General features: G+C 39.3%; 1 protein-coding gene across 4 annotated transcripts in view; it reads right to left on the minus strand.

Moving 5' to 3' along the window:
• The window catches only part of TRPS1 (transcriptional repressor GATA binding 1), a 279,396-nt gene that overhangs the window by 149,797 nt on the left and 111,476 nt on the right, over nt 1-18,123 (minus strand). For 3 of the 4 annotated variants that reach the window (XM_040432078.1, XM_040432076.1, XM_040432077.1), the window contains one exon: nt 9,745-10,859. In XM_040432078.1, coding sequence (XP_040288012.1) covers nt 9,745-10,859 — 1,115 coding nt within the window. The remainder of the gene's footprint in view (nt 1-9,744; nt 10,860-18,123) is intronic. The other variant, XM_040432079.1, reaches the window with a different exon arrangement.

The raw sequence follows: 18,123 nt of genomic DNA on the forward strand, positions 1-18,123 counted from the left end.
TTGACACTCTCATTGCGCCAAAGGCCTAATTTCCATATTAAGCATCATAACTCGGGAACGGATTCTCAGAACAACAAAAGAAAAACAGCGTTTTAAATCAGGTGAACCACAGCTATGTGTCTATGTGGTGGTCACTGGTGACAGATTCCCTTTAAATAATCTTATCCACCCATTGAGAAACAATTGCCGTACATCGTAAATTGACTAGTAGTGACAAATTTCCACTGCGGGTTTAATCTTTTGCAATACAGAGGTTAAAATCTGTTGTAAATGCACTGCAAATTCTGCAACAAATTTGCTCATAATTACCCAGGCGGATCTTGCCATGGATTGTTGCAGATTTTGCCACAAATTAACAGATATGATAGAAATTACCCCAAAGATCGTAAGAGAGTATTTCAATAAGGATGCACAGAGCCGTTTGCTACAATAGAAATGGCAGCATGTCTGATTCTTTCTGGAAGATGGATGATGTCGCATTTCTGCGAATGGTTTATGAAGTGCATCCATTTTCTCTTACAGACATAAAGATACTTCAGGTACAATCTAGGCATACACAAGTGGCAGTACCATTCATCCGCCTTATGTAATAAGCTACAGGAAATGTAATAACCAGATCTTTATTGTCATCGTTTTCTGACACATACATCATCTATATTTGCACTGGAAACAGAATCAAGTGGGTTTTTCCACTGAAACAACACTCTCAAAATCAACCGCAAATGCAAATACAGCTCGCAATGCAGAATAAATCTGACTTAATGTGAAGCTTCATGAAGATATATCATAGCCCATTAACACGAGAAATCCCCTCATGTCTACAGGAACGCTTAAATAACTTGTAGCTGCAGGTGTTCGACTTACCTCTAACTTATTTATCCAAAATGCCAATGTCTCAGCACTTTTCTGCCAACAAACACCTCTGCCCAAAGTCTTACAGTCACCTACACACAGTAGTCATTCTGAGAACTGTATGAAAATGACACCACAGGAGGCTACAAACCATAGAATTATACTCAAGAATGAAAAAAAATATCCAAAAAGTTTGTGTAAAAAGCCATCAAAACTTCATTTCTCTTCCAGTGGATTCCCAGTTGATTTATGACCTGTATTTTTTATTTAGTCATAACACACAGTTTCTATACACTCACAGCACTATTTTCAGGGTAGGTCATCAATATCTGATTAGTAGGAGTCCAAAACAGGCCCCCCCCCCCGATGATCAGCTGTTTGAAGAGAAGGCAGCACTTCATGTAAGCGTGGCTTCCTCTTCATTAGGGCTCTTGCACATGAGGACTGGCCTTGTGCACTCCGTGGTACGGATGCAGACCCATTCAATTGAATTGGGCCACAATCTGCAAGATATGATAGAAGATAGGACTTCACCTAACTTTTGCGGAGCAGAGGCACTTAAGTGCTTTCATGGGCTTTCGATTCCGTGCCTCCGCACCACAAAAAGATAGAACATGTTCTATCTTTGACCGTATCTTGAGGATCGCGGACCCACTCAAGCTAATGGGTCCGCATCTGCAAATTGAGGGCAAACAGCTGGTGCCCGTGAATTGTGGACCATTAATTGTGGTCCAATGCACTGCCACTGAGCTATTACGCTGGTGTGCATGAGCCGTTACACTACGTGTTGTCTACTCTGTACAGGCGGTGTAGTGTGATTGCAAGTACTTTAACCGTTCAAGTGAATAGAGCGAGTACTTGTGATTACACTGCACTTCTGAGATGACGAGCAGTGTAATGAAGAAGAAGCAGAGCTTGCATTGAGCACCGCCTCCTCTTCAAACAGCTGATTGGTGAGGGTCATGGGTGTTGGACACCCGCCGATCAGATACTGATGTTCTATTTTGAGGATAGGTCATCAATATAAAACCCCTGCACAACTCCTTTAAGTGCAATTAGAAAGCTCAATGTTAATTGGCTAATGGTGGCAACACGGTGGCCACTGGATGGCACTGAGGTCTATAGGGTTATAATTCTGTCCCCACATGTTAGATGTCATTGAGATCTGTAATAATGGGTATATAATGGGTAAAGCAAAGCTAATTAGGCTTGAACTGATCTTTAAAGGGGTATTCCCACAAGAAGTATTTCCACAGGATAGGTACAGTATGTGCAAAAAGGTAATCCCCAAGAAAGAGAACCATCTTCTTTTAAAAGTGGCTCCCTATGAGTGAAGATCCGACTTTCCAACAAGCCTTGGGATTTGAAAATAGAACATAGTCAAGCCAGATGTTTCTCTATGGTGGCAGATACCTCCCTGATTATTAGTTTCCCATGCAGCATTTCCAATAAGTCTCCATACCATGGAGTACTTCCAGTAAGTCTCCATACAGAACTAGTCTCTTTAAGGAGATTCAGAACCCTCTCCAAGCCACAGGATAGGGGACAAATGTCTGATTGTTGGAGGCTCAACCAAATGGAAGCTCCACTTGAACAGAGGTCCTGGAATGATGGTTGGGCATGTACTTTACTGATCCTAGGAATTTACCTTTGGATTTCCAAAGTTGGGACCAAGAAGAGAAAACACAACTGGGTGCTAGCTTATTGGTTTCTGTTGCTTTTCTCTGGATCAATACTATAGTGTAACTATCTGAAGTAGGGCTCATGCATACAAACAAATTTTCTTTCCATGACCGTTCAATTTTTTTAGGACCATATGCAGAACCATTCATTTTAATGATCCACAAAAAAAACGGAAGGTACTCCGTGTGCATTCCGGTTCTGTATGTCTGTTCCGCAAAAAAATAGAACATTCCTTCCATTGTCTGCATTACGGGCAAGGATGGGACTGTTCTATTAGTGGCCAGCCGTTCCGTTCCGCAAAATACGGAATGCACACGGACGTTTTTTGCGGACCTCAAAGTACATATGGTCGTGTGCATGAGCCCTTAGATGTATTTCTCTGAATTTCCACCTTACTATGTAGCACAAATTGAACTGAACTAAAAATGTGTTGTCCATTTTTTACAACAGATTTATAAAAGTCCCTTAAAAAAAAAAAAAAAAACTTGTTCCTATAATGAACTATAATGAGCAAGCGTGTAATGTTTTCCTACTCATTTTGAGAGTGAAATGATGTATTTCACTTAAGTAGTGTAACTAAACCCACATCCATGCTTTCTTTGTAGCCAGTGGTGAGGGAACTGTATAACATTTGTTTGTTTTACTGCTGTTCTGCTTTCTTGAATCAATACAGTACACACACTTCCAGCTCAATGCAGGTGAAATGTCAAGTTATCAATCTGTGCAAATGTGGAGACAGGTGAGCGAAACTGGAAACAATATGGAACCATTGAGATTGCACTTGTTGAATGTGTTCCAGATTATGTCATAGCAAAATCCCAAAGTTACACGACTTGTGAAAGGAATATTTCCATAATCTAACCTGGAAAGAACGCAAGGGGAAGAAAAGGACTATTGTAAAATTCGAGAATCAACAAGGCTGCATTTTAGCAGGTCTAGACAGAAATTCCACCACCCAATTGTGACAGCAGGCAGAGATTAAGACAATTTTACGGTAAAGCATCCTTTTTTTTGTTTTTAGAGGGTTTGCAAATTTTCCGTGTTAATATCAAACCCAAATTTTTTTATTTTATTTCTGTTATCAAACAGGCTTTAAAGAGGACCCGTCAACTCTCCTGACATGACAGATTTAGTAACTACTTGCTTCAATAGTTTTTATTAAGTTTCAAGAATATGTAACAAAATTAGACCTATCTGGACTAGACATGTCTCCAGTTTGAAATAGAATACACATTGAGTATACATAACACAAGTGTCATATATTTTCCTGTGTACTTCTAATTCTTTACAGTTTACATTCAGATAAAGGTTAGAAATAAAATAAATAAAAGCAAAATAAACAACAAAGTAAACTAGTAACAGGCCAGATTCATTTGCAGGATTTAGTTTGAGATATTGATCGACATGAGCGTTTGGGATGGATTCAGATGAGCTTATATATGTATGAGTGTGAATATTCTTGATGGTTATTTTTTGGAACCATACAAACTCCCATTCCACATGTGCCATGTATGATGTAGAGATTTAAGTGACATGATAGAAGGGGTTAATGCTCTCTCATATGGATGTGTGACAGTAATAGTAGATATTGCTTCTTCAATAGGTGGGGTTATCTGTTCTTTCCAATGTCTAGTGATGATGACCAATTTAGCTATCACTAGTATCTTACAACACAATACTCTACCTTCCTTTAGGAGTTTGTCTAAGTCCAAGAACAACAAATCTAGGTGTGCAGATTTGGGTATTGTGGTTCCCATGATAGAGGACAAGATCTGGAAGATTCCCGTCCAGTATGTCTCAAGCTTTGGACAAGCCCATAGGGTATGTAGCAATGTTCCCCGTTACCCGTAACTACTTTCATTCCCCATATAATAATAATAATAATTCTGGAGCATCTATTCTTATGACTTTATGTTGTGCCATTCCTTTATTATTCCTGCTAAAATGATTTACTAGCAGTTTGCAATAAAGGTCCAGATTAGTGTAAGCAGCTGGGGGTGTATTCCTGCCCAGTCTGGCAGTGGCAGCACTGATTGGATAGTGTCAGACTGAGCAGGGACAATCCCCCAGTTGGTAACACTCATTTGGACCTTCACAGAAAATTGCCAGCAATGCATTCTAGATGGAATAGTAAAAGGAATGGCACTACATATAGTCTTAAGCCTCTTTCACACATCAGTGTTCCACGTACGTGTGCTGTAGGTGTTCTCCATGGACAGCACACGTACCCATTCATTTTAATGTGTGTATTCACACATCCGTGTTTTAGATATGTCAGGAGAGGCGAGAGGTCCTCTTTAAGCAAAATTGGGTTTTGTCAAGAAAAAATGCATCCTCTACCCGAATAGCTTTAATGGAGACCACCTAGAAAATATAAGGGGGTATTATCGATTTATTTGCAAAAGAATTCTGGAGGGAAAAAAAAAGTTGCAGATGTGTGAGTTTTTGCGATTTGGAAAAGTAGGTGGAAAAGTTAGCTCGCATCGCACTGCACACTTTATTTGGCCGCAATACTACTACTCTAATCATTCTTTTGTTGTTTTGTTTTCAGTTTTATTTTATTTTTTTTCTTCAAGGAAGACACACACTGTGTCAACACTATCTTTCCTTGTGCATAAATGACAGAAGTATACTATAGGCATCAAAGTATGAGATAATTTTTAGCAAAAATCAGAGAAAACAATGTACAAAATACAAAATAATGTTCTCTCAACCTGTTCCCGATAAGGAACACCTGGGATATCATTACTCTTCCAGTCATGCCCAAAAGATGGTCATCCAGTTCCACCAAAACTAGCAGGTTCAGCCAACGACTATCTACTGTGTACAGGCACCGTTAATCTGAAACCTGAATATAGGTTGCAATGAAAAAAAATATATATATGACTAGCTCACTTGCACACAACAATATGGTTTCTACGGACCCCGTTTGGTAGCACATGAACTCCGCAGGTAACTATGTGCGGTGCTGAGGCATTCAGAATCAAGCCTCCTGGAGGTGGAGTATGGAACCATTGTATGGCACTAAATTCTATTGGCACTGTATTGCACGTCAATACCACGCAGTTCTCTAATTAGGCCATGCCAATGAGAAGGAGGCATAAATCATGTGAGCGGAGCAAAATATTTTAAGAGTTTGCTGTCAGTAACTTACAATAAAAAGGAGCCTATACATGCATCCATTTACAGAGCAGCAGAACCTTTTCACCAAAGTAATTAAGGTCCAGATGTTGCACATACATCAAGCAGAGTTATTGCTCACTTCAAGATTCTAAATTGTCCAGATTACCAGGAAATAATTTATGTCTATGACAAGCTAGTAGTAGGATATCAGTTCTAAATATGCCAAAAGCCATTTGCTCCAATCCATTACCCCTTGTGCTTTCCATTTAGCACTTATAATTTATGTATAAAATAATAGAATTAATAATGTATTGGGATTTTTAATTATACTACAATTTAGTCTCTCCACATTCAATGCTAATATATATATATATATATATATATATATATATACACACACACACACACACACACACATACATATATACACACTTACATTCAGTATATTTAAAAAAAAATATAATCCTGCACAGTGTGCCATTTGATCAAGTACAGTGGACTTTTTTTTCCCACCAAACAAGTTTGAACAGGTATAAAATATAACATAAAATGTGCAGTGTACAGCAAACCACATGCAAATGTGTGATCTCTGTATGAGAGTAGCTTAATGCTTCCCTCCAGATTGTATCAACAGATAATAATATAATAGTTCAAGGTAATCGTTTCCCAATAAAATAGCAGAAAGGCCTTTAAAAAAAAAAGATTATATTTTAGGAAATAGCACAGAATAACTTGGGTTTGTTAAAGGCTATAGACACCTTTAACCAGTGGCGTACATAGAAAAGTAAGGGCCCCATAGCAAGTATCAAACCAGGCCCCCACACAGGACAGAAGGGTTTCTGCCTAAACCCCTTTCAATGACCCTCGGGTCATTTTTTGCACTGCCTCATTTGCTAAAAGTTGTTCCTTTAGAAGGTAGAGTCCTGACCAAGTTTTCATCCCCAGTAGAGGAGGAGATGATCCCAACTAAGACTGGGCCCCCTCTTGCTCTGGGCCCCATAGCAGTCGCATGGTCTGCCGCTATGGTAGTTATGCCCCTGCCTTTAACATATATACTGTATATCGTTTTAAGGGATTAGGACCTCCCTGCAATCCAGCAGCAGTAGCCGCGCTTGCACACTGTAGAAAAAAGCGCCGGGCCTATACGCACTCCCACGATCCCCATCACCAGAGAGAATGGCGCCTTTTCCTATAGTGTGCATGCATGGTCACTGCTGCTGGATTGCATGGTGATCGTGAATGTATAATGTGATAGAAAAATAAATTAAAGAAGTCCATATGGACAATTGATAAATGTCATTTGCTGAAGTGAGACAACCACACAGCTCAGCTTCTCTCCATTCATCATAAGCCACCCTCGAGCAAGTAGAAGAAATCACTTGACAGGCCAGGTGCACCTTTGTGGTTAACTATGAATTGTTTGACATCTGTAGCTTCTATGTGTCATAGAAAATGAGCCATTGATTGAGCTCTGTAATGGATTTACCACAGAACAGCTTTATGGAGCTACTATATACTATGAAACATGGAAGCTGCAGAAGCCAAACAGTGCAATGTTTTTTTAATAAAAACCTATAACAAAACTATTTCTTAGCCCACTGTACATCTCAATCAATTATACTGGCTCTGAAAGGTGTCCATAACCTCTAAAGAGTTTCTCTTAAAGTCAACCACTGTTCAAAAACCCAATTGGGGTACAGTGTGGGTACATTGGTGGAGATATATCAATATTGGCGCATCCATACGCCAGTCTTGATCTGCCTGCATTGGCGTGAGATTTGCCTAATTTATTAAGAGGCCGAAGCCTCTTAACAAACCAGGCGCATCTCTGCCCTGCTGTGCACCAGAGACTGAAGTATATGCCAGCTACAGGCTGGCATAGACTTCAGCTATAATATCTGCCACTTTCTGGCCAAAGTTATAGTAAATGTGGTAGGCGTTGCGAAGCCACGCTACTTCCTCCTAAGCCATATTCCCTTTTTTTGGCACCATAATACGCAACTTTTTTTACGCCACAATAGTGGCACAAAGAGCTTGATAAATGTCCCTAACAATGTTTCCAAATATCATATAATACTGTTAGAAAAATTGGAAGTCTTTTCTTCACTTGGGAATTGATATAATAATTTGATCTTATGACTAGTTTAACTATTGAATTCGAATTGTTAGAATTATCTTAACATTGAAGAACATGATTAGGAAAGGGGCATGAGGCTCACAGCTAGGAGCCCCTGGTGCACTTTTTGCAGAGGAAATGTTCAAGTATCCACACCCTGCAAAGGCACAAAAAAGCTCAAACTGAAACCAATGCAAGCCCATGTTATTGCTTGTTCAAAATGAAGGTCCCTGCTAATGGAGTGACCTATATTAGTTAAACATTTTCTACCCTGGAACTTGAGAAGATTCTTTAAATTGGTTGCTAGTCCTTTAAACATTTTCCCCCCAAAATCTTAGAGCTATGCAAAAGAACAGAGTTATACCTTTCCAATCCCCCATCTCTCCTTGGTCCCCCACTGGTATTTATATCCCAGTGAGGACATGTCATCATGTACATGTGACTGCTGCAGCCAATCATTGGCTTCCGGGCAGGGGCGTAACTATCATAGCGGCAGGCCATGCGACTGCTATGGGGCTCAGGGCAGGAGGGGGCCCAGTTGGGATCATCTCCTCTTCTACTGGGGGTGAAAACTTGGTCAGCACTCTACCTTCTAAAGAAGGGTTTCTCAAATCCGGTCCTTGGGACCCCCCTACCAGTTATGTTTCCTTAGTATTGAGCAGGTGATATAATTAGTGTCCATGCATCAGGACTTACCACAGGTGTTCATTCTGTGGGATATTGTCAAATCCTGACCGTTAAGTGGGCCCTGAGGACTGGAGTTGAGAAACCCTGCTAAAGAGGAAGATGTCGAAAAATGGCCCAAGGGTCATTGAAAAGGGTTTAAGCAGAAATCCTTCTGTCCTGTGTGGGGGGCCTGGTTTGATCCTTGCTATGGGGCTCTAACTTCTCTCTGTACACCACTGCTTCAGGGGACACCTCTGGAGTCACTGATGGCTACATCATCATTGGAAACCAGGGTACTGATACACAGAAGTAGAGGGGGTCAGGTATTTCTCAGTTTATTATTTCACACCATTATATGCATTCGACGAGAAAAATACAAGGAGATGGACAACTCTTTTAAGCCCTTAATGTATGCATTTTATATACAGATCCATATTAAACTGTATTTGTAATTCTGATTGAATGCCAAATTCTCAAGACATGATTCGGAGGCCTTCACTGTATGTATTTGTTATCCAAGCATGTGTCATAGGCAAAAAAAACTACTATCCGAATACATTCCTGGCTCACGGAATAAGTTTGCATTTATTATTACAAACATATGCATATTATACTCTATTAGTCATATAAATAAGAATAAAAAACAAGTAATTATAATAATATAATATATTGAGATCTCATTAACGCATTTCTCCAGAACAGTCCTGGTAAGAGATATCTGATATGTTACTATAAACACTAAAGAATAATTGTTGTACATGAGCAAACAGCAAAAGTCCAGTCTGCAATATGGATTTTTGCACGCAGCAGCACTGTGGTACCGCAGCAGTAACGCAGCATTGAAAACCTACTATCAACCTAAATAAGGTGTATGCGTTGTGCACAAGTGCAATATATTTTAGGATGAAATACAACTAAATATAAACTGACACGAGTTATGGATTTCATAAACTGCACGGAAAAACCATATACATGATATCTAATAAAGAAGATTAAAAAGAAGTCAGTTAAGCCGTCATTGATAACAGCACATGCGTGAGCTCCGCATGTGATAGTACTAAAAAGGACCAAGATCTCAATATATTATATTATTATAATTACTTGTTTTTTATTCTTATTTATATGACTAATAGAGTATGATATGTATATGTTTGTAATAATAAATGTAAACTTATTCCGCGAGTCAGCCATTTGTATATTTTGTGACTGATTCAGATGCTTTTTGGTAGAAAGCAGGCCATGCTCCGGAATACCATACATCTAGTGAGCCTACCTATTCAGGAATTTGTAAAAAAAAATCCTACCTGTAGTGTCTTGAAAGGTCTTCTTCGCTCACGGTGATAAAGTCACATTTGGTACATGAGTGTTCTTTGCTTTCTTTGACGGCCATCTGTTCATCAGTTGCTTGCTGGTGATTCAGTTCCTGCTTGATCTCAGATGCCTGGCCTTCATGAGCATTCTCATAATGAAGCAGGAGCACATCTACATCAGGAGAGGAGAATGGGCATTGATCACACTGATGTTTAACTCGCGGGCTACCAGTCACCCCAGCAGTCAAGTGCAACAGCAAGAGAGCACAGTGAGAACAATTACTTTTTTTGCAAGCAAAGGGGTAAGAAATTTCTCCATGATGCTTTTCAGGGCTGCAGAGGCCTCGGGGACAAAAAGGGCAATGCTTAATAGTACACTTGTGAATATTGTGGTGCTGTTGATAATGGCGCAGGAGAGGCCCAACCAAGATTACTTCTGGGCTATGGCTTTTAGAGTACCTAAAGTCACAAAACTGACAATTGTAGCTTGTTACTATTAAATCCTCAGTTGGTTTAATGGAGAGGTCTTTCTTTTTAGCCAATCCTTTCTCTAGTTTTGCTGTTAGCTGTTCGTCAGTATTTTTGGCAATTTTAGTTTGATTAATAACTGTTCCCCTGTAGGCCTTGTCAATAGGATCAGCATTTGGACTTTCTGACATCCCTACCCCATGCTGTTTGCTGTGATGTTCTAAAAGTTTGACACTGCTGGAGGATTCACAGCTGAAACTACAGAACTTGCACCAGTAGTAGTTGGTGTCATCTGCACCATTCTGCCTGGAGGAATCTACCGGTTTAATTGGCATTGAATATCCAACTGGCATATCATCTGCTGCTTTAATAGTGGTTTTGTCTTGCCACCTTCCCAAATCTCCAGGCTCACAAGAACGTGGAATAGGGCTGGACTTATTGGTGCTTTTCTCTGATGGTTTACCAGAATCAGAGGACACTTTCATTTTGTTAGGGTGCGCCTTTAGAAAGTGCTGCTCCAGCTCCGTTGATGAGTTGCCCATGTACGTGAAGTTGCAAAACTTGCAGCGGAAGTACTTCGTATTTCCTTGGCAGTCTGGAGTTTTACGCCCAATGCCAATGAAGGTCCCACCAAACGTCACCTGCAGAATAAAAGTAGAGGTTATGAATAACAAGTAAACAATTGATCTTCATATCAACTGCAGAAAAATTCCAAGAAGTGCCTGTCTGTGCTGAAATAGTTAAAAAGGCTAAGGAGATGGCTTGGTCAAAGACAATTACAGGTTGTTCATAAGATTTATCATGATGGTTTGTAACACTGCAGTTCTAGATTCACATGTGGGCAGGAGAACTCTTGTATAGAGTCTGTAAATCCTCAATCTGCTGGCATGGATCTCTTATATGTATTCCTAAAAAACTTCAAATATATGTACATCATTGATATACATACGTTATATGAAATGTTTGATATGTAGGTTTACAGAAATGTGATTGACTGATGGGCATCATTGAAATTTGTGATGAGAGAGGGAGGATATGATAGAAGAAAAGAATGAAAAAAAGAGTGGGGGAGAGATAGAGAGGAAGAGAAAGTGATAGAAAGTGAGCGAGAGAGAGAGAGAGAGAGAAAGAAAGAGAGAGAGAAAGAGAGAAAATAGGATAGAGAAAATAAAAAGACAGAAAGAAACAGAGAGAAAATAGTGAGAGAGAAAGATAGAGGATGGTAACGAAAAAAAAAAAGAGAGAACAACAGAAAGTTAGAGAGAACGCGAAGGGAAGACAGAGTGAGAGAACAAGAGAAAAAGAGAAAGGATGTGGAGATAGGGAGAGAGAAAAAAAGATATAAAACAAAATAAAGACAATGAGAGAATGAGAGAGAAAGAGAGACAGAAAAGGGAAGATAAGTGGAGAGAGAGAGAGAGAGAGAGAAAAAAGAAAATAGGGAGAGAGGAAGATAGAGAACAAAAATGGGACCTAGAGGAAAATAAAATAAAAAAATAGAAAAGATAGAGTGAGGCAAGGAGAGAGAAAGGAGATAGAGAGAATGAGAAAGAAAGTGAGGGAGACTGATAAAGAGAAAGAAGAAGAGAAGGGAAGGCGAGGAAGAGAGGGAGACCTGGCTATTGTCTTCTTCACTGCATGAAAACCTCACGACCTTATGATCTTGGAAATGAGATACCCCAAAACACATACAAGAGAGGAACGTTTTAGGCAGTTTAATCTTCAGAAAAAGAAAACATATTCAGTTGTACAGACACATCATGAGTGAACTGACCACATCTCTAACGTGTGCAGTTGCCCAGGGGAAATTTTCACTGTAAAAGTTGCTTCCTATTGTCTAATGATTGCATGTAAGGAACAGAGCTAATGAATTTCACGGTTAAAGATTTCTTATAGAAGACATAAGGGAGCGCTCTATGCTGAGCTACTGGAGAGCAAAAGACCTGCATACTGTTCTTGCAGATGAGCCCACTATTTGTCTACCCTGATACACTTGGCGGTAGAGCCTACAATATGGCTGCCTACAGCAAGTCCAGATAAAATGCACACTAGCATAATGATAAGCACTGGTTGCTACTAGCAATGAGTATGGACAGGCAGAAACAATGTCATAGCAATCAATCGTGACTCATTTAATAGATGCAGACAGGATATCACTTTATATGTTCATTGAGTACTTTATGTTTGGAGTCTCACAGTCTTGTAACGTTACCAACATTGTAATTAAGATAGTTTGAAGCTTGTGGCAGCCCATGTCTTATTTAGCTGTCACGTTCGTATAAACTTTGCCTGAGAGAAGCAGGCCAGGTATCACAAGACATCCTTCTCCAAGAGATTTATTATACCCTGTATAACCCTTATGTAATGCTCCTTTCTCTGACTGACTGTCATACTTCAGACAATCCTCTCAGCAGAACATTTCCAATTTCCGAAGCTTCAAAAATGTAAGAGAAGCAAGATTGAGCCAGCAAAATAGCTAATAAAATTCAACCACTTGGCAAATTATAGTCATTACTTTTGAAGATGGTGGCACCCAATTATTACATCAATACTCTCATTCTGAGAAGGTGGCATTCATAATCCCATTAGCCTATGATGCTGTGACTGAGTAGACAATACCCTTATGAAGTTTTCGGCTGAAGTAGTGACAGTCGCCCAAACTGAAAGAAGATGAAAAGAGCAATTCTCATGTTATAGAGATCAAAAGCGTAGTCTGTATTGGCAAAACGATTGTTCCCTCTCCATTTCTCAGCAGACTAAACTTCGGGGGTTTGATTGCACAGTGTGGACCTTCAAATGCCAAACTAGCTCTTCACAAGACTCTAGGCACCATGTGTCAATGCAGTTATCAATAGAATGAATATGGTTCTCTGTACCACACCACGCTTGTGAAAGCACCCTTACTTTTCATCTTCTGCCACTTTTCTTCATCAACAAGTAGAGAAGAGCATTGTCAGGTGAGTCTTGACAACCCAACCCTCATGCATTGTGCCACCACTATTCCACTACTAAAGAATAGTGCACCTCTCCACTCATATGCAAGTCTTCATATATGACCAGAACAGGCTTAGACAATAAAAAATTAAAAAAAGAGAGACTTCAAGCTTTAATGGGCTATCCCATATAAAAATTTTAATTTCAGACAGAAAGAGGTCTGACCACTAAGAACTCATGATCCTGAGAACAAGGGATAGAGGAGTCCTCTCTCTGAAATTACCAGTAGTGCGCATGTTGGTCCATTTCTAGGGGACTGATGGAGCACTCAGATTTCGACATTTATCACCTATTGATGATCATTTTTGTGGTGTAACCGTTTCAAAGGAAATCTGTCACCTTCAAAACCACCCCCCAAACTAGAGTAAGCGGTGTATAGTGTAAGTGACAGTTATGTGATTGTTGTCTTCATAATCACTTGCATTTCGATGCTGTGCTCCAACAAATCAGAAGTAAAATGCATTGAGAGGACTCACACGCTCCTTCACAAAATGGGAGGACTCAGAGAGGAGTACTCTTCATGCATTTTACTGATGGTTTGTGGAAGCACAGCGTCGAAATGCAAGTGACTATGACGATAAAAGTTGTATAGCTGGACTCTGTGTCTCTTACAACTTACAGCGCTTACTCCAGTTTGGAGGGCGCTTCGGAGTGGACAGATTCCCTTTAATTCCAAAGTTGACAGTGCAATTCTCCAAAATTCTATTTCTATAATAAAATGTACTAAAAGTGCATCAGTAGTTCTCAGGTTTTGTTAAAGAAATTCGACTTGAGTCATTCCACTTGGAACAACTGCCTTTTAGATTGAAAGGAGTGGAAATCATGCATTTAAAGTGTCATTGCTTTCATTCATACCAGAGCCATGACAGCCTTGAAACTAATCTCACCAAATGCTGCCTGAAACTACTGACATAATGGGGGAGATTTACCAAAACTTCTGTAAAGGAAAACTGGCTTAGTTGCCCATAGCAGCCAATCAAATTCCACCTTTCATTTTTCAGAGCTCCTTTGGAAAATGAAAGGCTCAATCTGATTGGCTGCTATGGGCAAGTAAGACAGTTTTCCTTTACACCAGTTTTGGTATAAATCTCCCCCAGTGTGTTGTTAGGTCTCCCCATTTTTCTGGGAAAAGGGAAAATAAGCTACCAATATGGCCAATCCGGTTTTCACCAACATAGGTCAAACGTATGTCCTTCTGAGCATTTTATACATATTAGATTGTTGGCAAGTCCTACCAAAATTATGTTTGCTGACCGAAGTCCAATAGGTATAGTCACCCAGTCTGAGTAACTGTATAAATGATAAAACGTGATAATCACTGGCATTTTGCAATGGCCATAAAGTTCTTTTTGTCATGTAACTACAATAGATGTATGAATAAAATAATGAAATGTATGTTTTTGAACACATTGCTACCATCTTCATTTATGATAAACCGTTCATGAGATATATATAATATGTTTGGATTAATGACGTAACGGAATTATCTGCATGTAATCGTGACCAGGTTTCTTGAAATTCATTTCATGTCCGGTTCTAATAAACCAGTCGGCAGATTCATTTGGGTATGAATACATTCGACCTGAAACAAAAGTGGTCAAATTGCCCTGAAAAGTCGTGTGTATGACACTCTGGGGTCCCCTAGGACTGTAACCAACTCCTTTCAAGCTCTTTAATGCCTAGACTTCATTAGTAATGTCAAAGTTACAGTGACGTACATGGCAATGGGTGAACGGAAGGGAGCCGGTGGTAACAAACAGCCTGTGTAATACACTGCACTGTTGGACTTGTCATGCTTTAAAAAAATAAAAAAAATTATCTGTTAAACGGTGGCCATTTTAAGAGATTTGTTCCAATGGAATCGCTAAAGATTGAAATTCACCTAGAATCAAGGCCAAATTAATGATTATACAATTATTTCTATCTATCTATCTATCTATCTATCTATCTATCTATCTATCTATCTATCTCTACTGTGAATATCTCTGTGTGTGTATATACATATATATATATATATATATATATATATACACACACACACACTGTATCTACAGGTGAAACTCGAAAAATTTGAATATTGTGCAAAGTTCATTTATTTCAGTAATGCAGCTTTAAAGTAGTCATGAGCGGCATAGGCAATATTCAAATTCGCAATATTTCGCTAATTCTTGGCTGAATATTGCCTATAAATTTGCAAATTCGAGAATTCCTGATCATTGTTTACTTGATTGCGAATACGGCAATGTAATATAGTCGCGATAAATTCGCAATTAGAATATTCAACACTATATGCGAATACAAATATATAGCACTATATTCTAAATATCTGCAAATTCTCTAAGTGGCGATATTCGCGATTAAAATTTTGCGATTCGAATATTCGCGCTCAACACTACTTAAAAGGTGAAACTAACATATGAGATAGACTCATTACATGCAAAGCGAGATATTTCAAGCCTTTATTTGTTATAATTTGGATGATTATGGCTTACAGCTTATGAAACCCCAAAGTCTCAATTTTAAGGTACCCTTTGCTCAGGGGGTATGGGTTAATTAGCTGACTAGAGTGTGACACTTTGAGCCTAGAATATTGAACCTTTTTCACAATATTCAGATTTTAAGTTGCATTAATGTAATTCCTTTTTATTTGCATTACTGAAATAAATGGACTTTTGCACGATATTTGAATTTTTCGAGTTTCACCTGTATATCATGTATATAAATGCATATCTGTATACTGTATCAATATCTATCTTTATGTCATATATAAATTATAAAAACTATTGGAGAACTTTTGATCAGGGTAGAATCGAAAGCTAATTAATTTGGTCAACTGATTCAGCCAAATCGAACGCTAATCGAATTTTGGTTGATTCTCTCATCCCTAGAACTTATTTCACGCAATATCAGTATAGCTACGCTACAGTACACATGCGTTAATAAGGTCAGTGTAGGCCAGGGTATTTATGAGTATGTAGTTGTACACGAGTCCCGTCACATCTCTTCACATCCTTTCGATGTCATCAGACCATAGGCCACTGTCCGAGGTGCCTCCCGAGTAATCCAGGCTTTCAAACAATTAACACATTGGGTGGAAAATGTAACGAAACTCAAACATATATAACAAATAACAATATTTTCCTTATATGAAATGCCAATCCCTAGACTATACGGCCTGTTGGATAAATCAGCAGACGCATAAAGTACATCCCATAAAATGTTTTATAACTTTTCCATATCCAGAGGCTTAGACGACAGAAACATTCCCACAATAGCAGAGTCCAACGAAAAAAAAAAAATAATTATGACAATTTAAGGAAAATGCATAGACATTAGAGCAGAAAGACGTCAAGGCTTTATCCCCACCATAAAAACAGTAAGACGATAAATAGTTTAATTATTCCTACGATTTAAGGCTGCAATGACAGAAACGAGGAGAAAAAAAAAAAGAAAAGGTTTCCAAGGCCTGTTGTTAATATTAAGGTTGTCATAGCAGGCAGGACTGCCCTTCCCAGGAGTGAGCCACACCTGTCTGGTGATGTTACCGGGAGATTGAAAAGGCCTCAATGAGTACGTCAGAGAGAAAATGCTATTTCATGATCCAAAAAACACGTATTCCACACCTCAGAAATGACGTCACATTCTGCTGGGTCTTCACTTTTCACACCCACCACACACCGCCCTTCCCAATCTGCATTATGCTCTGTAGGATTATACCATCTACCACACATCTAAAGGAGAGAATGCCCAGAGAATGACGGGCATTAAAGGAATATTCCAACTTTTAACAAAAAGCTGCAGTTTAAATATAAACAGAAAATTGAGCAACTTTGGAAACTCTTTGCTAAGGGTACTTTCACACTAGAGTTTTTCTTTTCCGGCATTGAGTTCCGTCCTAGGGGCTCTATACCGGAAAATAACTGATCAGTTTTATCCGAATGCATTCTGAATGGAGAGCAATCCGTTCAGGATGCATCAGGATGTCTTCAGTTCAGTCTTTTTGACTGTTCAGGATGGAGATAATACCGCAGCATGCTACGTTTTTATCTGCGGCCAAAAAAACTGAACACTTGCCTGAATGCCGGATGCGGCAATTTTTTCCATAGGAATGTATTAGATCCGTCCTTCCGGTCTGCACATGCGCAGACCTTTAAAAATGTGAAAAAAATATATAACGGATCAGTTTCTCCGCATGACAAACGGAGAGACAGATCCGTTCTTGCAATGCATTTTTAAGACGGATCCGCATCCGCAAATGCTTTCCGTTTGCATGCAGATTGCCGGATCCGGCAGGCAGTTCCGGCGACTGAACTGCTTCCCGGGTCACTCTGCCGCAAGTGTGAAAGTAGCCTTAACTGTTTTTTGCACTGCCTCAGGCCCCTTTCACAAGAGCTCATGTACCCAGACCCATGCGTATTTTCGAAAATTCAAGATTTTTTTTTCATCAGTAACCTCCCTTCTTGCTTGTGGGCCAATGAGAAGGCTGCAATGTCTTTGTCTGAGCTTAGCAACACCCCTAGCAACCAATAGGAAAGTTGCCTACCCCTTACTATATAAGGACCTCCCCAGCAGCCATTTTCTACAGTTTTTTAAAGCTTTGAGAGAGAGAGCAGTGTCATTGCTGTGCTCTGTGCTTTCCACACTACATTAGATAGATAGTTAGCTTATATATATAATACAGATAGTTAGTGGGAGATAGTCAGTGTAGGTTATATCCTGATATAGTGTAGCTGATAGGTTCTAGTGCAGGGTGTTAGGTAGTGTGATAGGAATTACTGTTTCTCTGTTGTCCATACATACATTCTACAGACATAGTGCTGTGATGTCACAACAATACTTAGTGCACCAATCAGTAATATGTAGTCAGACCTGCTAAAATGTGAAGTTTCCTGTATTGCGCCAAAATATTAA

This window comes from Bufo bufo, chromosome 5 (genome assembly GCF_905171765.1).
Source record: "Bufo bufo chromosome 5, aBufBuf1.1, whole genome shotgun sequence".
Lineage (NCBI taxonomy): Eukaryota > Metazoa > Chordata > Amphibia > Anura > Bufonidae > Bufo > Bufo bufo.